Raw genomic sequence first — 26,340 nt, 5'->3', positions numbered from 1 at the left:
AGGATCTGCAAACCAATGAGTTTGTGCTGCCAAAGCACAGATTTCCTCTGCAGAGAGAGGGCTTACCCACACTCTCACTATCATGTACAGAATTCTCCAATACACAGTGAAGATAAATGAGAAATGGATCGAATGAAAAAATAGATCAAACTTAGAGTCTGTGATGTTTCATCAAAGCTAAGTTGCCCCTGACACTCTTAAGTGTCGGTTTTTAAGTATCCTGTTTCCTGTTATTCAGTCCCTGTGGTAGTTTGTCAAAAAACACTAATATTTGCTCTCTGTGATGCCGCAGCAACATCGACTGAGGCTCACCGAAACGTTGATTTATGAATGCATTTAACAGAAAAGACAGCAAACAGCAGAATATGAGTCAGGTGATAAACTCCATAAAAATTGTACTGTGATTGAGAAAAAAAAGTGATTAACATACTGGAGTTGTGTTACTTGAGTCATTTGCTTAAGCACCACAGATTAAACTTTATTTAAATTAGAACAGTAAAAGTCTACAGTGCCAAGTGTGAATATACACAAGAATTTATAGATATTATCTTGATGTGATGAAGGAATACATTTTTACTTTTGACAAACATTCTAGTGGTGGCATAGAAAGTCAAATACAGACAGTGTTGAACCCAAGATTACGTAAATGAAATCAATGCACTTTGAAAAGTTTCCAGATGAATGAAAAAAGCTTAATTTATTCTTTATTCCTTACAAAGCATTTACATTGAGATACCGCAGCGTTTGGCACATGTTTTGGTAAAAGACAGTAGAGCTGGCACATTGCAAAGGAAAAGATCTGTTCTGTGTCTGCATCTGAATTATTAGTGATAATATCCATGATAATGCTGACTCTCCACGGCCAAATACTTTGTGAGGAAAAGGTCTGGGTGCTCAGCCACTGAAAGAGTCCTGCTCAGATAAAATAACAAAGTAAAACTTCTCTCTTATTACAGCCTTAATGCCACATTAACACAAATTTAACGCAATAGGAAAAAGCACAGAGACAAATAACACAGCAACAGAAAGAACACAGTCGTATGTACTGTTAATAAACGTGCCATCTATTGGCATTCAACAGCACAGGCATCCAAACAGCGATGCTAAAGATACACGAACAAACGGTGAAACACAAAGGGTCCTGTTACTGTACGTCTGATGCCTTAACTCTGTGGTGACGTGTGTGCTGATGACTGTCCCTCTTTGGAGATAAGTCATGAACATGCAGACGGACAGGCGGGCTGCCCACTCTAAAGCACACAGCTCTCATTACAGTCAGTGGTGCTGCCAGCTGATCTCCTCTTCAGCTCCCTGCCCTCTGGTTGGTGATGGGGGTGTGGGTGGTTCCCCTGCGACCGGTGCCCTGGCTCCTGCAGCTTGCTGCCATCAGACCCCTGACCCCTCTCAGGCTTCACATGGAGGTAGGCGCGAACGCGGTGGTGCTGCGCCACGGTGCCACTGAAGTCGATGACGCGACACTCATACGTGCCCTCGTCTGACGGCTTGACGCTGGAGAGACGGAGCTTGTGGGAGATGTTGCTGCCGGCCACTTTTACCACCTAACAGGGACAAAAGATGATGTACTCTTTGCCATATGACTAAAGCGCATACTATATAATTCTAAACTACAATCCTTCTGTACTTAATGAAGCTCCTATCCATGAATGGAAACATATCTTGCAGAATCATTACGTTTTCTCTGATATTGTCTTTGCTTTGTGCCAGTTGACAGTTGATGCAAGATCAAACTCACGCTAATTTTGGTGGCATCTTTGGATGTTTCCTCCAGGGGTACAACCTGCACAGAAATATGCATGATGCATTAACAATAGAAGGATCATTCAGGCTGCACTTTTCTAAAATCACCTCATGCTAAAAATATCTCATTTCATTGACTCACAGTAGCAAAATCTTACAATGGACAAACACTTTGATGGTTTCTGCAGTGTTCCCGGATTGCTGATCTGTCCAAGTTGACATTTTCTCTGGTGGTTGAGCGTGAAGCATGTGCATATATGCGCATGCTTTCTGTGCATGTGCATATTCAAATATGTGTGTGAGCACACACACTCTACAGCACCAGTCACGTAAGCCTCTGAGCAGGAGAGTGTGTGTGAATGCGTATGCAGAGGCACAGAGGTATTCTTTTGGGCATAGGTATGAATTATGCATGGAGCAGACAGAGATTTTGAAAATCTATTTCTTTCTCAGTGCCAATTATAGTGTCTAGAGGCACAACAGGGGAGCCTGAGTTCCCCCATGATGGGAGAGAGTCAACCTGTTCCCCCAGTGCTGGCAAATGCTAATCAGCAATTATCCCTCCGTTTCCGTGCCAGAGGGTTTCTGTCATGGCTAATACTGCGTTTCTCTCTGCCTGACACACAGTAAGCTTTAGGTGCAGTCCGAGCGCTTCTGTCCAAATGAACTGAACCACAACAACTGAAAATGAATGCTGAAAATAGACTTTGTAATTCTACTTAACAGACAAAAAATAAAGGTTTAAAGAAGAAGAAACAGGTTTTCAGAGTATTATAAAAATCCTCTCAAACATCTGGGCTGCTTTCCAGCACTGACCATAAGCACCTCCATGATACAGGAAATTAGTTCCATTTTGTTTCCCATTATCCTTTTTACTGGGAGCCACACAAAATGTTGTTTGGTAAGATAACAACAGAAGTAAATTTTTCTAGCTCTCCACATATGAAACATTTAAGTTAGGCAGTTACTTCTAGCATTACTTTTTTCTTTTTGTTTAACTTAGTGCACAACTTTTATGTTACTATGTTGTATGCTGGATAATATTATTGATGTTTTCTTTTTGTTTGGTATTTGTGTTACTGGACATCTTCCTATATCTGTAATGTATGATAAACAGCAGCGTCTTGTAATCCCAGATGGATGAGCCACATGTTTGGAATGACAGATATAAAAGTAGACAAAAAGCACCACATGCACTCCTGCAGTAATACAGTGATTACCATCCTCACTTTGTCTGACTAACTGTTAGACTATTTCAACTGTTTCTTTCATGGGACTGTTTCATCTTCTGTGCTCTCTTGCTAACTAGCTGTCACTCACTCTCAATTTGAAATGAGTGTTAATGTGTGACAAGGGACTGGTGCTGCTGTAAATTTAAGCTAAGCATCTCACAAATATGTGGATATATTTTTTAATCAAATCTCTATTTTGATGATTTTTATGCTGAGCTGATGAGAAGAGCCTTCCATGTACCCCCTGCCAACTGCAGAAGTGCCCCCCCCTGGGGCATGAGTGCCCCTATTGGGACTCACAGCAAGACAACTTGTTTTCCCTCGCAGCTTACATTATTAGTGATGTGGGCAGGCTTCTCCTGCCAGTCGCTGCGGTCCTTGATGTACCACCACTGGATCTCCAGGGAGTAGGAAGGAGAGCCAGCCCCGCGGAAGGAACAAGCCATCTCTACATCCTCACCGCTCTGCGTCGTGATGTCGTGTGGCACCTCTGTAAAGAAAGCTGCAAGAGAAATAATAAAAAATATTTAGGGGACATGATGCGCTTAAGACATCCCCAAAATGACAGAAACTGGCAACATTGCTGCATCACACTTCAGCAAGAGAAACAATATCGGAAACACACAAGGGTACAAGGTGTTGGTAGCCAAGTAAATAGAGCACAGAAATTCAGGGAGAACAGCGACTCAACAAACCAGTGCTACGTCACATATGAAACTAACGTTACTCTGTGGTCATTTTGGGGTGTGATCCATCATCAGTTATCTGCAGTATATGCATGAGAGCCCTGTAGCCTGCTTTTCACTCTCCTAGTCTTTTGAAGGCTTCTCTACACACTGTAGTAGCAAGCTCTTTGAACAACATTTTGTCTTTGTTTCAAGAGAAGTTGAAAGGAAGCAGAACATAAACTGAACTGAAAGAGTGTCAAGAACGTACGCTATAATCCGTCAGTCGCTGGCTCAGCAGCCAGAGCTGAACATTGTACTGATGGACTAATTTAGAAGTGTCATTGCTCTTCAAGCCCACGCACATAAGACCAACCACCTACACAGAGAACATCATTTTCCCTGGATTGGCCTGCGGTAATGGTCAATAATTCAACAGAAAAGCACATTTTCCATCACATATCATCTGACTCAGCACACAGTATGTGTGTGGGGGGACAGTTTGTAATCCTTCTAGACACTCAAGTAAAACAGAGACATCAGCTGAACCACATGAACCTTCATCCATAAACACACGTTCAGCGTTCTTAAAACACACTTACAAACACTTCTGCTCACAACAACAGGAAAAAGATGATATTCTCTGTCTAAAATGTACCATCTGCTGATTGTGATCAAACAAGGAACAAACAAACAAAAAGCGTGAATCAGGTTGTTCATAAATGATAATATATTTAAATGAAGGCACAACGTGGAGTTATTTTTTCAGATGTTACAAATTTAATTTGGCAACTACAGCAAAGTATTTTAAGAGCTCATATGAACTAGATATGAGTCACCTGCTACTGCAGGGCCAAGCTCACACTTCCAGGAATTAGGCTGTCCCAGGAGAAGTCAGCATTATCTTTTTTTATTTTTATTAGGGCTGTCAGTTTAACGCGTTAATTAGATTAATTAATTACGATGCAAATTAACCCAAATAAATCATGAGTGGCAAGTCAATGCGCAAGCATTTTAAATTTGGCCCTTTGAGTGACCTGTAGGCTGCAGTGGCAGGGCGCATCCTACCTGTGCCACTAGTCAAAAGCAGGGTGACAACTGACATGGATGCGACACCAGAGAGCGAGGCAAGCCTACTTGGACCTTTGAACGGCAAGTTTATTTATAAAAAGAACAAAGATGGGACTATTAACAAGAACGCAGTGATTTGTACCTTGTGTAAAAAAGACTTTTCCTATCACCGTAGCAGCTCCAGCCTGAATTATCATTTCATGCTGAGTTAGGAAAACGAATGAGCAAAGCCATGACAGAAAAACTGACAAACTCAATCGCAAAGTGGGTTGCTGCTGATTGCAGGCCGATTTCAATCGTGGAAGACGAGGGCCTAAAAGAGGCGTTTCAGATAGCGTCATCTGACTCTAATTTCCAGCTACCGTCGAGAACTACAGTGATGAAAAGAATTCACCAGCTGTAATGTGAATGTCAGTGAATTGTAATGTCCTAGAATTCAAATTCTTTATTTGGGGACCGTTAGCAGATATGAAATTAAAATGCGATTAATTAGATTAATTAATTACAAATCCTGTAATTAATTAGATTCATTTTTTTAATCGCCTGACAGCACTAATTTTTATTTATTTTATTGAAAGTCTGTTTGCGCTGTTTCTGAAAATATGCTCTAAGTACACCCTCTGTGGTGATCTGCTAGACTGGTTTTGAGTTGAATCCAACAACGTGAGTGACATCAACATCTCAAATGTTTGGCAAATGTTTTTGGTTTTTCTTGGCTGCCTCCAATTTATTAAGCCCAGTCTGAGCCAACAAAGTGTAGCAAGTAGCATACTATCGTATTAATATATAAGATATTTTTTCCAAATTACCTTCCAGCTTTTCGATGGTTAAAAATATTGAGTCTTTTACAGTGTATGTTTGCCAGTATGGAGTAATAGATATGTGAGACTAGAATAAAATGTCCTGAGCTGCACACTGTCGTAGTCTCGTAGTCTAGTCACTGTTTTGGTGACTTTGTTCTATGCTAATAATTGACTTCGGCCTCAGATGCTTGTGTGTATTTATTGCAAAGTTTAACACATTTAATTCATATTGAATGAACAGTGTCGTCATTACAATACACAGTAAATAAGAATATCGTGTCATGGTAATCTTTTAACATATAAACCTGAATAATATTGAACTAATCAATGCGAATCAGTTGTTGCATTAAAAAGACTTTGATGATCAGGGCCTGTCCATAAAAACCAAATGCTCTAGAAGGCTAGACTAGAATGGAAAGAGTCTTAACCCAGACAACACAGTTAGAAATGACATGAAATCAAACTTGGTGGCTTTGCTCCTTTGTACAATTAACTTCACACACAATCAATACCAACACCAGGCTAATGTTATACACCATGAAGTGTATTCTCATTATAGTCAGTTTAATGATGTGCAGACAATATTCACACAGTACTGACCATTCTAATTATAATACTGTGCCATGAAAGTATAATACACATACACCATCTGAGGAGATGTGCATTGATTAAATGTAAATGTACAGTATCACACTGCATTGAGCCTTGTTTTCACACTCACCAAATACACACTTCTAACTCATCTCACTCATTTGTCTCTTGCATCCTCTCTCAGTCTCAGTGATTGCATTGATTTTACATGAGCATATTTAAGATATATTACCAGAATGAGAGTGCTGAGCCAATGATTTTTTCTGTGGTGCTGTTGTGGGCATCTCCTGATATTAAAACAGAAGAGAGAAGAGGGGCTGTTTTGTAACTCATGCATTCTTTCTTTCTTTTGGTCAGTTTTGCAGCTTTTGACATTATTTTTGTTTTTTAGGGCACTTTGACAAAGGTTGACAATATGACATCATGTTTTGTGCATCTGAAGGGCTTAAAATATTTCTTCATTGAATTCAATAACAAATAGCAAAAAGCCTTCATCCATTAAACTATATCAAAAACCTGTTGTATGACAACACTTGGTAGCACAGAGCTACTAATGCAAGTTTGTGTCATATAGACTTGATAGCTACATTATTACAGATCCTGTCTGGTTTTTGTATTCCTTGAACCTGCATGAACTGAGTTATTGCATTAACATTGACTTATTATCACCTTATAAAGTTGATATGACGAAAGCATCCGCAAACATTTGTTTATTTACACATCAGACACAATGCATCATTCATTAGGAGTCATGTTTGTGGCCACCCAGCTCGGTCCCCTTACAGTCAAATACCAACACTTCGTCACGCCTCGGCACCTGCTGTTGCAGTCAGTTGCTGGGTCTCACAGAGATGCTAAAGTGTATCTTGTGTGTTTGTATCTGACGCTCTGGGACAGGTTGGGTCACCTGATAAAATTAAGTTCAATACTTCTTTCCACTTTGTTTGGGTATCCATCACCTCATGAGAGAACACTTGGCTCTTTAGTTGCTAAATGTTCTCCAATTAGTCCCTAACTTTTTCTCTCAGCTGTTTAGTGCTGAGCTGGTAGGAAAAAGTGAGTACACACACTGCTGCTGCTGCTGCTGCTGCTGCTGCTGCTGCTGCTGCTGCTGCTGCTGCTGCTGCTGGAAACCGCTTTAGTGAGAGTGATAAGACTGAACCAAAACTGCAAAGCTGTAAAATCAAAACAAAGAGCTTAAAGATGCTAAAATGCTCCGCAGAGCAGTGATGAGTTGGTCTGTGGGTTCATCACCTTTTACATCAAATAATCCTTCTGAGAGTGTGAAAATAAGTGTCAACTGCTGGAAATACAATAATGCTAATGTTGTTTACCATCAACAATAAATTAGTGTGACAGACCAAATCAAAGGTATGGGTACTGTTTGATCTCCACATCCCCAAACATCCACAACACTTCTCTGATGAGAATAAAAAATATTCCTGTATGTTCTACTTTATTATATCTATTTTAGCACTTTGTATTCAGTATTTATTCTGATGCTCGCTGCTCCGACTCAAAATCCCCCAAACGCATCAGCAGTCTCCCACTTAAACAAACTCACTGTAAATAAACAATGAAGTTCTTAAAACTCATCATACATACATAAGTTGTTACATGCACACATAGAAATTTGAAGGAACAAAAACTTATCTAAGTACGTTATCTACTCACTCAATCAGTGTGAAACCAACCCTTTACTGAAACAGTGAAAAGTTTCACATAGAGCCCGTCATTGTGCATCAAGAGTGATGAGAGAAAAAGCAGCAATATTCTACCTCTCGTCTACAGAATGATCCTCTTTCAGAAAAATCCTGCATTAGGCACACAAAGTATATTCAGACCAGGGGAGCAAACAGAGGAGTCAGCCGTCGTTTCTGTTTTCGACATTCATGTGAAGTTGATCCAGCGATGAACAGGAAGATGTAAGGAAAAAGGCTTTGAAAACAGGGCCGGTGGAGCGGGCTTTGGTGTCGTTTGAGTGACTGGGCCCTCAGGAGTTGTGCCCTTGATGCACCGCTGCTTGCGGCCAGGCAGTGGCCTCATTTGTCAGGAGGAGACGTACTGTAGGGTTGGTGCCAGACAGGGGCCAAGAAGGGTAGAGGAAGAGGAAAAGAGAGAAAAGAAGGACAAGGGCAGAGGTGAACTGAGGCGAGCGTGGTGAGAAGAAAGAGATGAGGAAGATAGATGGAAAAGTGAGAGGAAATGCTGTGAGAGGAGCTTTGAAGCACAGTGACTGAATACACGCACACACACACGGTGATAAGAGGGAAATAGGACCTTTAGAAAGGATTGTTAGTAAAGAAACGACATATGGGAAGGTATGCAGACATAGAAGCATGTGCTGCTGTGCACACTGAACCTTGTTCACAATACCTGCAGACAGTGAGACAGCAGTCCACACACAGCAGCCTGCATGTTCACATGTTTTCAGTGAACCTGGCCTTTGCAGATGTACAGAAGTTCAGTGGAACTCATGTGGAGCATCTTAATGACACTGTTGTCCAGCCTGATATGTAAAAATACCTTTTTCTGCAATGAAACAACTACTTTGTCTCATTTTGCAGTGCGTTATAAACAAACAACACATCAGCCACAAGCTCATGCTGCAAAGTGTTCACTACCAGTGTTTTCTTTAACTTCTGTTTCAAAATAAACATATCTGAATATATTTACTAGCAATATTTGTGAAAAACAGAAAAAAAGGCTTTGCACACAGTGCTCTCCCAGTGTTGGCTCTGCAGAAGCTGCAGCTACATTCACAGGCCAAAGTTACTTCAGGACTAACACAGACTGCAAATCAACACATTTTGTTCAGATCCCTGACAAGCTACTGACTCATCTATTGAAAGCCACGACAGACTTCAAATCTTTGTGTATGCGTTTAATTCTCGAGCTGAGAGATAAGTAAGCTGGCTAATTTACAGAGCCAAGACAAAATCTCTCCATTTGTTGGAATGAGGGCGGCATGGTGGAGCAGCAGGTAGTGCGCGTGCCTCACAGCAACAAGGTTGCCGGTTCGATCCCTTGGCGGGGCCCTTCTGTGTGAAGTTTGCATGTGTGAAGTTTGCATGTTCTTCCCGTGCATGCGTGGGTTCTCCCCGGGTACTCCTCCCACAGACCAAAAACATGCTTAATTGCTTAATTGGTGACTCTAAAATTGCCCCTAGGTGTGAGTGTGAGTGCATGTTGCCCTGCAATCGGCTGGCGACCGGTTCAGGGTGTACCCCGCCTCTCGCCCGTTGAAGCTGGGATAGGCTCCAGGCCCCCCGCAACCCCGAAAGTGATAGGCGGTATAGATAATGGATGGATGGATGTTGGAATGAAGTGCTTGGAACATTTCCTGCATTATAAGGGGTTAAATAGTTGAGCACATGTTTTGTCATGGCAACATGGAGGTCCATTATGTGCAAGCAAGACAGCACTTGATGGTAAAAAATAGCGCACTTGAGCCACTTGAGAATAATTCTTCTGTCTGGCTCTACTATATTATGGAAATTATCCTGAGACTGAAAAATAACAGGCGAGATAAAGATACACCACAGTCAGACTCAGTGTAGCTCTCAGTTCACCTGGTCCATGGGCATCTTACAGTATGAGTCCTTGTTATGACGCTGACAGAGAACAAACTGTTCCTTCTTCCCCCTTTCTGAGACTCATGGTAGGTGGTAGCTCTCATGTACTGTGAGACAGAGCGCACAAATCTCAGACAAATCAGCTACAAGTGGCTCATGTGAGGCGGGCTAGACAACGAAAAACACATGCACACAATGCAACAATTTGATTGTTAATGGCACCAAATCAACTTAATCAGCACTGTATTATATTTGAAGAAGAACTGAGTAGAAACCACACAAGAGTTGAGAGCTGCTTCCACATATTCATCTGCCCTTTTCTTGTTATGCGCCAGATATACAGAGCAGTGCTGTAGATGAAATATTTAATTATTTCACTGAATCAAGTTGAATTATCCGGGTACTCAAAATAGTAGAGACATTTTACAAATACTTTTCTGATTCTTCTATTGTAGGGAGAATTAAAATGCCACTGGGTGAAACAAATGGAAAGAGATGTAACAGACTGTCTTGTCAGACAAACCATCGCGACACACCAAGCTATGAAAACAGGAAACAAAAGGACAGGTGGACGTTGAAGCAGACAAAAGTGTTCTCCTGGGTAGGATTTTTAATTTCTGGACAGTTCTGCGGAAAGCAAAAGGAGACATAAACATGACATGCTTCTGCTCTGTCTGGTGATTTGGCTGCACAGTGGGACACACAATTTCCTGTAGCACTAACTGTTCCTTCAGTGCCATTGTAGACTGTAATCACAGCTGGTATAATGATCCACTTTTCATCTGATGATGCCTGTTGTTCCCGATCGCAGGAAAATCTTTCCCAACCTGAACATAACAAGTCCATGAGATTCAGAAATATCATGTGAGGGAATGTTCTGATGAACACTCTAAAGTGAAATGATCCAGACATTAAACAGTAACGTAACCAGACCTACAACCTAGAAGTATCTGCACACTGCATGTTGAAATTCTTGATCAGCCAATTACGTCTTGACGTTGACACAGTTCAAAGCTAACAATACCTGGCGACAGAGAGCCTTTGTGCATGGAGACATAACTCTAAGAAAAGATATTTACTTTGTGGTTTCCATGCCAAGGATTCCTCTTTTTATAACAGTATTAACTTTGTTTGAAAAAGCACTTTGCGAGAGTGTGTTAAAAGGGGCAGAAAGAGTGAAAAAAGTAGAACCTGGTTCTACTTCACTGCCTGATGCCTGATGAAGAGCATAGAGGGTATGACAAAACTTATCACAATGTCTTGTTTTAATGTGTTTTGAACATATGGAGCTGAGGCCTGGAATGGCAGAGAACTTCGCTGTGCATAAAATATATGAGCAAAACAACAGAGGCTGGCATTTCAATCATGTGGGTTTTCTTAGTATTCGATGCAGCGGGTGGCACTTTTTTGTCATCCTGAAGATACAGTATCAACAGCTAGCGGCAGAGCACAGACAGCAGCATCTGTCACTTTGAACAGGCTGTGTTCCCACAGACAAAAAGATGCTTGTGGGACACACAGTAAAAGACACAAAGAAGAGCACAAAAAAGGATGATATGGGCAAAGAAAAGGCAAAATCCGATCTGAATTGAAAGTAATGTACTGCTGACATTATAGCTTATTACTTGATGAGCTGACCAATGGAAAATCAGTGGATAATAATGCATTATAAATCAACTGTTTGCAAAACTTCTGCCTTAAACAGTGATTATTCAATTAGCAACCTTAACAGCCAAGACAGGCCAGACCACATGGAAGATGATTATGATGTGACTGAAATGTTTTACTTATATGTCTCAATGGAAGGTCTGGAGGTCTTAGTCTCTATTGCATTGATCTTTGTGTCCATCACCTGACCCACTGAGATTTATGGACGTGCATGTCTTTGTATTGTCTTTGCTCAACTTTTATTTTCATTGGTGATTAATCTGCTAATGTCAGAAACCTGTGAACCTGTGACATCTTTAAACTGCTTGTTTTGTGAAGCCATGCAGTCTAAAACCTAAAAAGATTCAATTTGCAGTGATATCAAACAGGAAAAGAATCCAATCCTCACATTTGAGATGGTGAAAGCAGAGAACATTTGGCATCTTTGCTTAAATAATGGCAACAATTAACTGATTATGAAAATAGTTACTGTTCCATTCTCTCAATCCAATTGACTCGATTAACTGTCGAATCATTTCAGGTGTCCAACAGCACACCTGGTAATTAAAATAAACTGGAGCAGTTGAACGCATTATTTTGTATTGACTCTATTGATTATACTACAACATACATAACCCTGAAATACAGCCCCAATTCCAAAAAAGTTGGGATGCTGTGTAGACTCTAAATAAAAAGAGTGCAGTCATTTGGAAACAAACTGTGTTTAAAGACAGCAGTTTTACTAAGTGTTCCTGAGCTCATGTAGCAATATCCTTTATTTAATCATGTGTTCACAAAGTGGTGAACCTCTCTCCATCCTTGCTTGTGAACGACTGAGCCTTTCCAGGATGCCCCTTTCATACCCAATCATGATACTCTCACCTGTTACCAATGAACCTGTTTACCTGTGGAATGTTCCAAACAGGTGTTTTTGGAACATTCCACATCTTTCCCAGTCTTTAGCTGCTCCTGACACAACGTGTTTGAAACACGTTGCTGCATCAAACTCAGAATAAGCAGATATTTACAAAAATCATTGAAGAGGATGAGATTAAACATTAAATATATTGTTTTTGTACTGCTTTCAATTGAGTATATGTCAAACACGATTAACAAACGACCACATTCAGCTTTGTTTTACACAGCATCCCAACATTGTTGGAATCAAGGTTGTACCTGAAGATACACACTAACAATTTTGACCAGTAGTGGACAGAGCGTGGCATACTACAGGAGTATTAGTAGTTAGTATTAGGAGTATTGCAGCTGTAGCCGTTTTGCACACATACATTTCACAAGTATGTCTGTTAATGTGATCTTTTTTTCCTCTTATTCCTCACATTGGTAATGAGGCAGTTTGTCCTTCACTGGAAATAAATCAGTGAGCAAAGTTAATTGTAAGATGGGCTCAAAGAGCATAACAACAATTATATTTAAGCTGCATGATGAAAGAAAGAAAAAGATGGCAGTTTTCTATATGCTTCCAGCACATCATGTGGAGAGTCACTTTGAAATCTATTTTCATTTGTCATTTTTCATTTCTTCCCCCTTCTCCTCCATCTGCTAAAGGAGCTCTACTTTGTCCTTTGATCTTTTTTGAACTGCTGTGATTTCTTGGCTTTGGTTGAGATGAATCTCTGTGTTAGAGAGATGAATATTGCAAAATGATAACTGGAGAGGCTATTTTCTCCATCACTTGGCATTCTGTGCCTCCACCTCGTCCATTACTTTCTTGTATAGGAACACCTTGTGCATTATGGCTTGCACAAAGCATGCGATAAAAAAACATAGCAGCACCATGTGTGTCAGAGTAATGCTGCACCTTTTAAAACGCATTTAAAATGCACACAGCTACATTTAGACACATACACTGTGTGCTGACAACAAGCTACAGGGCACCACACACAGTGAGAGACACACACAGAGTAAGTCTCCCAGGATGCTGAACACCTGCCAGAGCCGGTGGGCAAGGCTCCAGGAGATGTAGTGAGCTACTCTGAGAGTTGGAAGCATCTCTTTATGCCAGACTCCAGAGAGCCAATAGACACAGACTGCCCACTCAGCGAGAGAAGAGGAGGAAGCATGGAAGGGAACCGAATTAAAGGAGGAAGGAATCTGAGAGCACAGAAGAGGCTTAAGTGAAAGACAGAGGCAGAAGGAGCACCTAATAGGTAGAAAGTAAGAATGAAAGGGCAATAGAAAAGGAGAGAGGAGAGCAAAAATGTAGTGCTTTGAACAAGAGGTGGAGATTTGTGGAAGACGTTACTGAGCTGGAGAGAGACAGCAGGAGAGAGAAAGAAAGGATTTACACAAGAGAAAGAAAGAGGTGGAAAATTGAGAAAAATCTTGTGTGTGCAGAATCAGGGTCTTATTGGCTGGCTGGGGAAATGGGAAAGTGCAGGAATTACCTTGCAGCTATAAGCCTGTCCTACTGTATCTGCGGACTCCCGAGTGTATTTGAGGACTCCCCGTGCAACTCTCCCCTTGACTTGACTTTGACTTCACACACTGTGGTTTCAAACGGCTGTGGAGACTCAGCAAGCGTCATTAATTCTTCACCAGTTCTCCTTCGCACTCTATTTTGGTTGTAAGTTGGAGAAAATGATTTTCTTATGTTTGAAAAAATCATCAAGGGTTGATTTTAAAAAATACTTACAATACAGGCATGTATTGTTTACATGACGTAAACAGTGTGAAATCACTATCAGATTTGATCTTGTTTAATCTCAGAAATAAAGACAAATTGTGACATATAGTCATCAAAAATGGCTTGTTTTTATGATATCAGTCAAAGTTATCGCCCTGCTTCGCTTAGTTGCTGATGCTACACCTGTCAAATTTGTAATGATAGCTAGTGTGGCTTACAGTTTACAATGGTGGCAGATTTCCATTCGAAATTCATGGGGATTTTTTAAACAATGGGTCTTTGATTTCAGACAGATGTAGACAAAAGCAGGCTCATTTTTTGCCAGTGACCATCGATTTTATTGGGATGAAATGACAACCCTCATTAGCAGATTTTAGCAGCTGTAGTCTGTGGTCTGTCAGTGTCTGCGCGTGAATGGAGTTACAATATGCCTCCTTCAATTTCTGTCTTCACTAATGGATATGGCTTCTTCACTTGTCGGTCAGAGCTCTCCATTAAAGCTTTTTTTTTTGGAACTTATGGACATATAGGCTATATATCTGTCATAGTTTCTGTCTCTGATGTCCATCACCACATTCACTGCCTTTTAAAGCTTTAAAACTTGTCAGAGGAACATTTCACCACCTTGTTAAAGCTGTCGGAGACGACATACAGAGATTGAAGATGACCGATATTGCAAGTACTACTGTGGGTTATTCTGTAAAACATTATTCATTTCTAGCTGACACTGAATACAACAAGATACGCTTTACCTTTGTAATTGTATCATTTTACTGTATGACAAATGCTGGATGTGTGTGTGATGTATGTAGAACAGGAATCCAGGATTATCTGTCAACATTTTGAATTAAAAAAAACAGCTAAAGTGAAAATAAAAATCTAATACAGAAAATCGGATTTAGCACGCACTTCTAAGCACTGACTTGGCTTTTATCTCCTCATTCTCTATTGCTGGAGGCTATTTTCTGAGCTGCAAGTGGAACTTCTTTATAGTAAACTGCAGTGATCAGCATCTTCTAACACCAGGAAACATTACCTTTGGGAAGGCAGGGACATGAAATCTCACAGAGGAGCAATTTTAACCGAAATGATGAGCATTAATTATAACAAAACTCTTCCCAATTGGCACATACTGGTTGAAGAAAGAGTAAAGACACTGAGCAATACCCAAACTTTGTTTCACATGCAAAACTATCTATCTATCTATCTATCTATCTATCTATCTATCTATCTATCTATCTATCTATCTATCTATCTATAAAATACAGTTACTAACATATACTGTAACAGAAAGAAAATTTCACCTGTGATGTGTAAAAAAAAAAAAAGGGTGACATCCGCTTTAACAGGTACTACAGACCTCAGCCTGTTTCAAAGATTGAGATAATGGCTGCAGAAGCAAAGCCTCAGGAGACTCAGACAAGGGAAACAAGGAAGAACAAGTGATCCACTGCTGGCTGCTGATTATTAAATGTGCACCTCTCCCACACCTGAAGCACCTCAAGAAATATAAGCATCTTTATCAAATCAGCCGGGCGGCACGGTGGCACAGCAGGTAGTGCGTGTGCCTCACAGCAAGGCAGGGCCTTTCTGTGTGAAGTTTGCATGTTCTTCCCGTGCATGCGTGGGTTCTCTCCAGGTACTCCAGCTTCCTCCCACGGACCAAAAACATGCTCATTAGGTTGATTGGTGACTCTAAATTGTCCTTAGGTATAAGAGCGTGAATATTTGTTTGTCTATATATGTTGCCCTGTGATCGGCTGGCGACCGGCTCAGGGTGTACCCCGCCTCTCGCCCAATGACAGCTGGGATAGGCTCTGGATGGACAATGGATGGATGGATGGATGGATCAAATCAGCATATAACCATGAAGCTATGTGACTTACTATCTGTGTAGTAATGTTTACTCAGACAGTACTTGTCCATAATATTGATTTACTAAAGGGTTCTGTTGTAATGACAAATTAGGAAAGTGGATTCATGATAAGAATAATCATTGTATCAACATTTTCTCTCTTGTGATCACAAAAGTGAGCTGAAACATTGTATGACCCTGTTAGACCTGGTTCAGATTGTATGCTGACTGATTTTTGTGATGTGTTTTTTGCAAATTGCATCTAAGCCACATTTGGAGGTGGACTGAAAATGTGACTCAGACCAGATTTCTACTGATGTGTCTCGGTTTGGAAGCTGTGGAAGAGTGTTTTGCGCAACTTGATTTGCGTCACACAACGACAACATCATGACCAGAGTTGACAGAAGTGCATCAGAGCGGCTGAGTAGAATCCATGCTGCTACAACAGAGTTGGAATGGAGGACAATAGTCCGTGGACAGATGCTGAAATAAACTGTCTGCACTGAAACCTGTCACAGTGATTGTTTGGAGGGCAAGATGCTGGATCTCCATTTCTTATATTTCCACACTGGAATCAAACTTGACAATAAAGACGTGTCAGCGGGTACAGTGGGTGATATCAGCAGGGGGCTGATACACTAGAACTCAGCAGAAGACTGTTGTTGGGAGCTCAGGCTGAGCTCCTGACATGCTGTCCAATTTGAAAGGCAGGCTAGTCCCAACAGAAAACCAAATCACCACCAAGTCCTGATGCCAGGACCAGAAGTGGATGGCAAGGAATCAACAGCAAACAGGATTCAGGCCTGGTCGTACTGGTGGTTGAACGCACTGACAAAAAGATGGGCTGAGAGCAGAAGACTGATCCTCAGGAAGTAGCCATGACGGTGGCATTAAACTAGCAACAAGATGTCAGACAGTCAAAGGACACTGACAAATCTAAAAAGGATGAAGCATCTCATGGAAATAGCTCAAACCAAAAGGACAAAAGAAGAGATACTAGCTCTAACAATAGACAGGGAGATGGAGAAAGGTAAGAACCGGGGGAACAGTGGAGAAAGACTAAGAGCAGAATACGACACAGAAAGAATCAGAATCAAAATCAGAGATACTTTATTGATCCCCGAGGAGAAATTGTTTTTGTTACAGGTGTTCCTTATAAGAATCGAAGAGATAGAAGAGATTAATTAGAAGAGAAAAAAGAAATATTATATAGAGAAGAGGATCTTGGAGACGAAGAGGGTTCCCCAACATGAAAAAGACTCTGAATCAGAGGGGCCAGACCGACCTGATCCTTCCCCTTCGGACCTTCATCGCCTGAATTTTGGGGCCTTGAGACAAAGGTCATAAAGAGCTGATTCAGATGGACTCACGACAGGCAGAAAATACCTCTTTTGCTCTTTCAAGGCCTGTCTAACAAGAAGACTATTCAGAATGAACAATGGCACCATCATTCAGAGAGCATATGGAGAATTAACAGAGGCTGAAGTTACAGCTGCCATAGTAGTGACAGATGCCAACCTCATGGTGAAAGAGTCACGGCAGGACAGCTGGAATGATGCTGGAACTCATTACAGGGAAGCAGAGGCTGAGGACAGACATTGTAGGATGCAGGGTACGGCTGTAGAAGAAGAAGAAGACTCCTTGAACCTCCTTCAATCAACTGTTCACATTTGTAAAACAAAAACTTGACAGACTTCATTCATTTTCAATCAGAGAGAATTTTGATCTTACTGTCAGGATACAGTTCCATTGAAAGTTGTTGCCCAGCTCGAATCTGCTGATTGGAGGATCTTTAATCAACATCGTGCAAAGTACACAATGTGTTCATGCCACAAACGCAAAACTGTTATGACAGTTAGGATAGATCCACTGCGAGAGCTCTATGCATACATCCCAAAGCATTAGCACCTCCAAATTATGCTGTGCCCAAACGAATGTCGTGCCTTCCTGCCTCACTTGTCCTTCCTCCTCCTCCTCCTCCTCCTCCTCCTCCTCCTCTCAGCTTTATCGATCTGACAGTTGTCAAATTGCCTTTCGGTTTGCTGTGCAGGCGCCCTCTTCAACCTGCCTGTGAAACACGACTTGTTGACAAACAGACTGTCTCCCGGTGAGTGCTGTGCCAACGTCAGGCCCTGACAAGCCTGCTCAGCAGACATCCAACTGTTTCCTGACTTTAATCAAAGTAGCGTCACCAGAAATCAATCCCATAACCTTGGTAGAATACTAAATCAACACAAAAGCTGACTCCACTGGTAAATTTTCGCAGCCCTGAACTGCCAGAGAAAAGAGGGATAATGGGAAATACTTCTGATGTGAATACTGACTTCCAGGGAAATTTCAAGCACATCGAGCTGTCTCATTTATAATGCTATATAGCTGGCACAGAAAGAATTTGCTTGACTTGGCCTTGTCTAAGTATAGATTTTCATAAAGGCAGGACTGTCAGAACCGTCCTCTAGCAGAGGCAGAACCCTTGTTTGACAATGCAAGTACAGTGCATGCATTTTTAAAACGGTCTTCCTCGGCATTTTTAAGCACATTGCTTGGAAAGCAACGATGGAAATGAGGCCATGAGAGCACAGAGGCGGCTGCTCGCTATCCACCAAAGACTCATTAAAAATGAAAAGGAGAGAAAATAATGAAAGAAAGCAACACGGTGGAGGACATAAATATATAAACAAATGTACACTGCTCAAGCCCATAAGAGACCACTCTTAAATATTTTCTCCAGGTCCCAGACAAAATGAGAGGGATAAATCCAGCCAGAGTGCCAGTGTGAGGTCAATCCATCGATCCTCTCTCCCTGCTATGGCGAGAGCTTGAGCTGTTTGAGGATGACTAAATTACAGAGGGCTTATTAGCATGGACAAGAAGCAAGTGTGACACCCACATCTGCGTTCGTCCGTCTGTGTGCTTGTGTGTGAACGAGACAGAGAAGCTTACAGGGTAAGGCCGTCTGCAGTCCTGCAAGCTTCTGCTTTTTTTTTTTTTTTTTGTCAAACCATTAAAGGATAAGCCTCGCTTCATTCTCTATTTCTCTTATTGTCAACAGATGACATTAAAAAGCGACAATGTGTTCGTCTCCCTCTCAACATTTTCCCCCGCTCCAGCTGTTTCAAACACACTACGGCTTTTAGCAAATGTTACACAAACAGGAGAAAATAGTGGATTTATTGGAAAGTACTTTAACCTGTGGATTTATACACATCTAGAGATCTAATTCAGTATCAGGTAAATTAAATGTCACTCAGCGCAGCGGTGCGGCTCACTGATGTGTCACAATTAGTTATTTGAAACTGAACTATCATTTGAACCTGCAAATCCACATTGTCCATCAGTTTGCTGACTTAAAACACGGCTGCCATACAGTAAATTTAGCTTGTCACTCAAATAAGGCAACGGCAAATGATTTAAGCTGGCAAAATGTACTGTATGCTGAGGCAAAAGCCAGAGACAGCAGCAAAATAGCACGGGCAGGATTATGAGCTAACAACAGCATCCCGTGGAAAACTAAACAGCGTTCTATCAAACGCTCCCCTCACAAAAAACGGGCTGTGTGGCAATTTGTGTTCATCTTTTTTTCTCCTTGACTCTTCTGATATTTTAGATGAAAATACAAATGAAGTTGGGGAATTTGATAACGGAGGCACATTTCTTACAGTCATGTAACAGCAGTCAAAGAATAAGACAAATAGAGGCTGGGAGCTGGAATAATATGATAATAAAATCCTTTTTGAGGTTAAGTGCAAACGTTTTTCACCTGAAAAGCTGCCACCTTATGGGGATAGCCAATAAAATCATGGTCATTAACTCAGTGTTTCCGTATGAGCCACATCCATTGGGCATGAAGAGAAGACGTGATGAATTATGAAGAAAAAAAGAAAATCAGACACAGCAAATACCAAGACATAAAAATCCATCTTAACGTTGTAACTTCCACCAAGGTGAATGTAAATAGCCCGTGAACAGAATCCCTTTGGGAGGAGGTATTTCACTAACTTGATGAATGGCTTTAATAATCAGGGAAGCCCCGAGGGAACACTGGATGAAACAACAAGCTCCTGTAATAGAGACTTGAGGCAGATATTTACTGTATCTTGATCTTAAAACGTTTTAATCCTGAATGCAGATAACCAGCTACAGGAGGAAGTTATGTTTGGCTAGTGAATACCAGAAAAACCTTCAGAGAGAAGGTTTCCACACAATACCCAATACAACCAGTAGGATATTTAGCAGAGTCAGTTTTACTGTTATTGTATTCCTATTAATACCAGGATGTTTATGGAGTTTTCTAGATTATGAAGATGAGTCAAAAGTTATAAATGTGAATACTATTTTCACCCTGACTTACTGTGCCAGATGATGTCTGTAGAATACAGTTAGTGTGTAAGTGAAAACCTATAACCATATGTGGAAAAGAAACACAATAAGACTGGCAAACAAAAATAAGTAGTCTGGGAATAACGCTATATTTGGTTCAGAATGAGCAGCGGGGCAAACAGACAGGAGCCTCCTTGGGGAAATAATCGTTCGCTGCGAGACCTTCAGCCTCCATTCAAGGTGGAAGGTAAAGTAATGAAATAAGAATGGAGCCGGTAATCAAGCAAGCAGCTGTCTGCCTGTTGCCGCCGATACTCCGAGCCCGCAGAGTGAATTTTTCATAGCCCCTGGGACAAAAGACTCAGAGAGGCTATTTCTGTGTTTTCCTCCCAGTGTGAGGCAACATGAAGTAGCACGTGTTGTTGACAACACATACCGGGGCTGTGAGCCACTTTCAAGAATGCACAATGTACTCCATCTGGACTCCCTGGGGATGAAAGACAGCATCATGTTCTATTTAGGTATGCTGCCCTTGAGAACCTTTAAAGGTACAATGAGTAAGATATGGTGGGAAATGCAGTTTAAAATGTTTAAAAAAAAAAAAAACATTATCCACTAAATGTGAAGCAGCATAAATGTCAATGACTTTTATGTATTGTGTTGCAGAGACATCTATTGAAGTTAGCATGCTAACGAGCTAGCCCCGGCCCGTCCTGTCTTGTACTTTGCGCCTCAAGAGGTGATAGTGTGACAATATACGTAGGCCGTGTCAAAAAACTTCTTCCACCTATTTTCATTGTTAAACGTACAAAACAACTGCACACCTTCTCTAGTGAAGTTTCTCTCTTTTTCTCTCGCCACATTTGTTTGCAGTGGCCTTCGACAGGTGGCCAATTCCTACACATTGTACCTTCAAGTGGTGGTGTGTTTTCATGCGGCAGCACAGTTAAGTGACCAAGCTGCTGAGAGCACTCTGCTAGACGTGATCTGACCAATCTGCAGCAATCCAAAGGACTGAACTTGAATTACGGTTGAAGCCGATTCACCTTGGTTAATGTAGTATTGTAAATTGCAGTAGGATTGTAAGGTAATAAAATCTTATTTCAGTGTGAGTCAAAGTGAGCTTATACAACCAGGATCTCATCATATATTTACTATATTCTCCATTCTTTCAATTAAAATACCATCTGTGTCAGTAGTTTACCATCACTGCACATTAAAGTGAGCACAGCTGACCATCTCAGTCAAAGGGCCCACACAGACCTCCATTTCTCAGCCTGTGTCACAGTGTGGAAATGCATTTCCTCCCTTTCATTTTAGTGCCTCGGAGTGCAGTTTTCTAAGATCTTTCTCCCATGACAAAAACATGCTGTCTACTGTTGGGTGGTTCAGAACAAATGTGAAGACATGGGGGCTGATTTATAACAAATGTTCTCAGATTTATATCGGAACTTAATCACTTCCAAAGGTGTGCTTACATTTGATTCATAGACGATGCCGTGCATAACAAACCTTGCTTAAGCAGGTTCTGTGAAGCCCATTTCTAAGAGACGTGCCTGTGATCTATAAATCTTAAATTAACTTCAACTGACAGCACCTGCCTCACCATTTCCCTTTAAGTGCCAGCACAAATAAGGGCTTGGTCAAAATTAATCCTAAATCAGTTTTATAAATGAGGCCCCTGATTCTGTTGTTTGAGCCAAAATGAAAATGAATCTGCATCAAGCTTAACAACAGATTAAACTTTTATTTTTTTAAGCAAATTCACTGGTTCCAGCTTCTAAATGTGAATATTTGCTGTTTTTCCTCAGTCTGTTATGATAGTAAATCAAATATCTTTGTGTTTTGGACAAAACCAACAATTTGATAATGACACTTTGGATTCTGTGATTTTGTGATGTGCATTTAAAAACTATTGATCAAATGACTCATTGGTTATTGGAGAAAACAATCTGCAGATCAATGATGAAAACAATCACTAGATGCAGCCCTTGTTGTTATACTGATTTTGTAGTAAGCATTGTCTCTTCCATGTGTTTTGCCTGTATTCTTAATTGAATAAACCTGACACCAAAATTGACAATGACAATCATCAAAAATAAGACTGAATATCCATTTTAATCAAGCTGTGCAGAAAACACCGATTTGTCAAAAGAAAATGATTTTTTTTCAGTGGAACAAACAAACAAACAGACAAATTTTTCAAGCCTAAGCATAACGACTTCACACCGGAGATGACAGCGTCACCAGAGGACGCAGCTGTCCCTTCAAGACGTGACATGCTAAAATGTACTCCCGCCTCTGGTATCCTCTTGAGGTGATCATTGGTTCAACCTCCCTCTCACTCTCCTGCTCTCTCCTACTGATCCTCCGCTGTGACAGCATGACTGTACAAGCTGTTGCCCCCCCCTTGCACAGTCAGGGCTCCATTAAATTGAAAGCCAATGCAAACTGTCTGGGCTGGCCGTCCTCATTAAGAGGACACCAAGCAGAGGACTGGCAGAGTATCCCAGACACTTTGGAAGCCTAATGAATTGGTACACGCCCCCACACTGAGAAAGCGGTACACTCCTGATAGATAACAGGATGAACCCTGCCAAATGTCACCATGTCTTGCACTGGAAGTGAAGGGTTCAGAATTGATGATGATGCCACACTTGGTTTCATCATCATCATCACTTCATACGTCATCTATGAGACGTAAAAACTCTGAGCGTCTTCCTCCGTCTCCACTGGTGAGGGCAGACACATGTTGCCCACAATGAGTTGGAGGCACTGATCCATGTAACCTGGTCGTTTGTCTTCGCACAGAACATATCATTTTGCATTGCATGCGATTCAGTCTACACTTCGGCTTGAGTGGAAACTGGGGTGCAGGGGCTAACCGGGGCCCAGCCAGATGCACTTATCTGAAACAAATGAGTCAGGGCTGAATCTAACAAGCACTCTCCAGAACAGTGCATTCAGCCTCTCTGCTCTACATGACGGCTCAGCTATCCTCGGCTTGGGCAATTTATCAACTGGGGAAAAAGAAAAAAGAAAAAAAGAAAATCCTGAGGATTAGTTAACCACAAAGGATACCACAACTCTCTTTTCTGGTGCTGGAGCTGCTGTTGTTCAGAGGTGAAAATAGAAAGCTTTTATTTTGTTTTCTGGATCAAGTTTTAAAAAATCTGAACGGAGGAGTTTTCATTCTTGCTAAGGCTTCACACCCTGAAGCATTTCTTCCTCACAGCCTGTCTGAGACATGGAGTGGGAAAGAGAGCACAACAATTACAGCCAATTTTAATTATCTCCCTTTGGGAGAAATGCTACTAATTGATTTTCTAACCTGTCCAAGACAGTCAATCCATTTGGAACCGCTGCATGCAGGATTCATTTATAGTGATCGAGCTAAAGCTACCTTGCTAAGCAGAGAGGGCTCAAGGGACAACTGGTGAGACACTGTGATAAAGTGGTTATCGCACAATTTAATTAGATAACAGTAAATCTATGTCTGGAGCTGCTGGAGAAAAATAAGATTGCTACTAGGTAAAAATGCCAATTTGTGTTCAAAATAACTGACATTGATTAAACTAACAGAACTTCATTGCAAAGGGAGATATTCGACATTTGGAAAAATAAGTACCGGCTGAACATTAAAGGACTTAAGGAACAGCAATGAGGTTGTTTTAGCAGTTGTGTTACCTCACAATCAACAGCATATTTGAGGATGCAATCACAATTAGCATTAAACTGTGGATAGAGACAAAAAAAGATTGTGAGTGACAATTAAACATTTTAAGTGGTTTCAGATAAGTTGAACCATAATTAGACATTAATTAGAAATGTGATGTAGGCTTTACTATTGCACAGCTAGGTCTGAATCCTCATTCAGAGATGCTCCCTATGATCATTTTATATGCTCCCCTTGCATTACTTAAAACAAAACTGGCAGCAGGTTTCACAGACTATTTTTAGTTTCATCAACGATGAGTGACAGTGTCTGGTCAAAATAACAAAATCTGACAAGAAAGATGAGCCACCAATATATCTGCTTATTCACAGCAAACACATCTGAGCTGCTATGCGTCAACAGCACGAGTAGTATATGATCAATTTACAAACTCTAGAAGAGTACTGAGCAATTCTAAACTCACCCTCTGATTTTTATTCCTGCAAGCAGCACAGAGATGTGAATATAAAAGATGGTGAAGGTGCTACAGTACAGTAACGGGGCATCCCAAGCCTTCACCCACCTCCATTAATAACCCATAGTGCAGCACAGACCCCCTCTCTCCTTTGGGTGCCTCCAGGAGCTGTGATTTGTCTCAAGAACACTGACGGTACACACCCTTGGCTTTTCCTTTGTTCTGTTTTTTTAATGGTTACACTCACTTGTATTATCTTACAAGTTTCCATTTCCTGTCCGACAGTCAAACTGCACTACAGTGTGGGTTTGTAACGCATGTCTGCCTCAAACAACTGATCTGAATTAGTATTTGTTTTAAGTGTCAAACACATTATTTTACTTGCATACTGTACTGTACCTAATGATGTATTATCACACACACAGCACCCAGAGAAACATTTCTGCTTTCTATAACTCTCTACTCTATAACTCTGGTGTCTTAAAAATACAAAAGGTGTTTCGCATAGAAGATTTGTAGGTGCCTGCAGCCAAGCGCTCTAAGGCACAAACCCTTCGCTTTTGAGATGGGCTTATGCTGCATGTCATTGACTGTCCTACACCTTCTGACCGGCTGGTCTCTACTGTCTGTCATGACTGTGAACTACGAGTGAAAAGCGTTTATCCTTCCTGTTACTAGATCACTAGGATTCAGGGAGCTTCGGGTCAGGAATCGCAGAAAGGTTGGAGTGTCAAACCTCCGGGGTGGCCGGGTGGAGGGTAAACTAATCAAGTACATAAATGGAGCTGCTCAGTGGCCAAGAGGACTAGCTTTCAGGTTGGATCTTGTATGTACAGTATGCAAAACTGGGCCTTGGGGAAACATTATACCAAAAACTGAGACTATCCAGGATGAGAGCCAAGCCAGGAGAGCTGTAAACTCCTCAGCTCGTGCAGGTAAACCAGCATTTTCAGCTTCCACCCTGATCCCACTACAACATGGTCACGATCCAATATATAAAACAACAGGACAGTATGTGTTGGGGACAGTCTGTTTAATTTGTAGTGATGTTACTATGTTACAGGCTACTCCTAGATTTCCTCTTTCACTATTTCCATATGAAAGCTGTTTATTTAGCACTGACATTTAGGCGATAGTCATCTAAACATTTATCATATTTAAACCAAATGTTTTAAGCAGAAATAGGCTAATTAAACACACAGCAGTCCTGAAGACATCTTGGTCAGCAGCAGCTGTTTGAATGGCAGGCTGAAACCCTTCATGCACCTGACTCTGTCAAACCAAATAGGTTGTGTTGAAAGTAATTCTTAATCAGTCTGAATGTGGAGTATGAATAGTGTTTGTGTAGCCCAGATCATAATAAGCTATAAAAAGTGATGTGTCATATTCAGTTGGATCAAAATGCTTCAACCACTTTAATGTGGACACATTGTTAGATGACAAAAGTATATTGAAGTTTTATTTAACCCAAGTTGGCCAGCCCTTATGTATTTACACCAAGCGCACAGACAGCAGTAAGACTGCAAAAGTAATCAACATTTCTCTTCGTAATAATATATATATTAAAAAAAACAACAACAAAAACAAAAACAAAGGTAAAGGTAAAGAACCCCTCCACCACATCAAGAACAATTAATGACTGAACCCCACCCAGTGACAGCCCCTCAAGAGTGGATATAACAATATTAAGAGCTTATTCTTCCAGTCGAGCTTCCACCAACAATCAGAGGCATAAAACAACTTACCATTTCCAGAAATATGATTATCCACCTCCCCGTGTCCGACGGTGAGAGCCGCGGTAAGTTGAATATAAAGTCCCGCATACTGTAAAATCCCTATTATCACTCCAAAGGCTCCCATTGCTTCAGCCGGTATTTCAAGCAGTTGTATGAAATTGCCACATTAGGTGGAGAGCATCGATAAAATATCCCCACGGCGCTGAGCAGACCCTCACAGACATAAAGCTGGAGCTGGAGGGGAGACACGCTGCAGCTCCGCTTAGCTCTGCGGGAGGAGATGATGCGGCCAGCGGAGGCGGAGGGACAC

At 41.2% G+C, this 26,340-nt stretch overlaps 1 protein-coding gene across 1 annotated transcript; it reads right to left on the bottom strand.

Annotated features, from left to right (window-relative positions):
- Positions 1-431: 431 nt before the first annotated feature.
- Positions 432-26,340, bottom strand: LOC139328951 (V-set and transmembrane domain-containing protein 2-like protein). Its single transcript, XM_070959042.1, has 4 exons — positions 26,040-26,340; positions 3,323-3,492; positions 1,754-1,798; positions 432-1,559 (listed from the first exon to the last, which is right to left on the bottom strand). Exons 1-4 carry the CDS (start codon positions 26,152-26,154, stop codon positions 1,251-1,253), a joined length of 639 nt encoding a protein of 212 aa, XP_070815143.1. The 5' UTR covers positions 26,155-26,340; the 3' UTR covers positions 432-1,250.

Source organism: Chaetodon trifascialis, chromosome 3 (genome assembly GCF_039877785.1).
Source record: "Chaetodon trifascialis isolate fChaTrf1 chromosome 3, fChaTrf1.hap1, whole genome shotgun sequence".
Lineage (NCBI taxonomy): Eukaryota > Metazoa > Chordata > Actinopteri > Chaetodontiformes > Chaetodontidae > Chaetodon > Chaetodon trifascialis.
The sequence above is the reverse complement of the archived record's forward strand: the minus strand, read 5'-3'. Positions and strand labels throughout refer to the sequence as shown.

What these genes read in the sequence shown, in the direction of transcription:
- LOC139328951 (XM_070959042.1), bottom strand. Translation starts at nt 26,154, where the DNA reads ATGGGAGCCTTTGGAGTGATAATAGGGATTTTACAGTATGCGGGACTT. An exon ending in TAATCATATTTCTGGAAATG is followed by an intron (nt 3,493 to 26,039) that starts GTAAGTTGTTTT and finishes TTTCTCTTGCAG; the next exon opens with CTTTCTTTACAGAGGTGCCA. An exon ending in AAGATGCCACCAAAATTAGC is followed by an intron (nt 1,560 to 1,753) that starts GTGAGTTTGATC and finishes TGTCCCTGTTAG; the next exon opens with GTGGTAAAAGTGGCCGGCAG.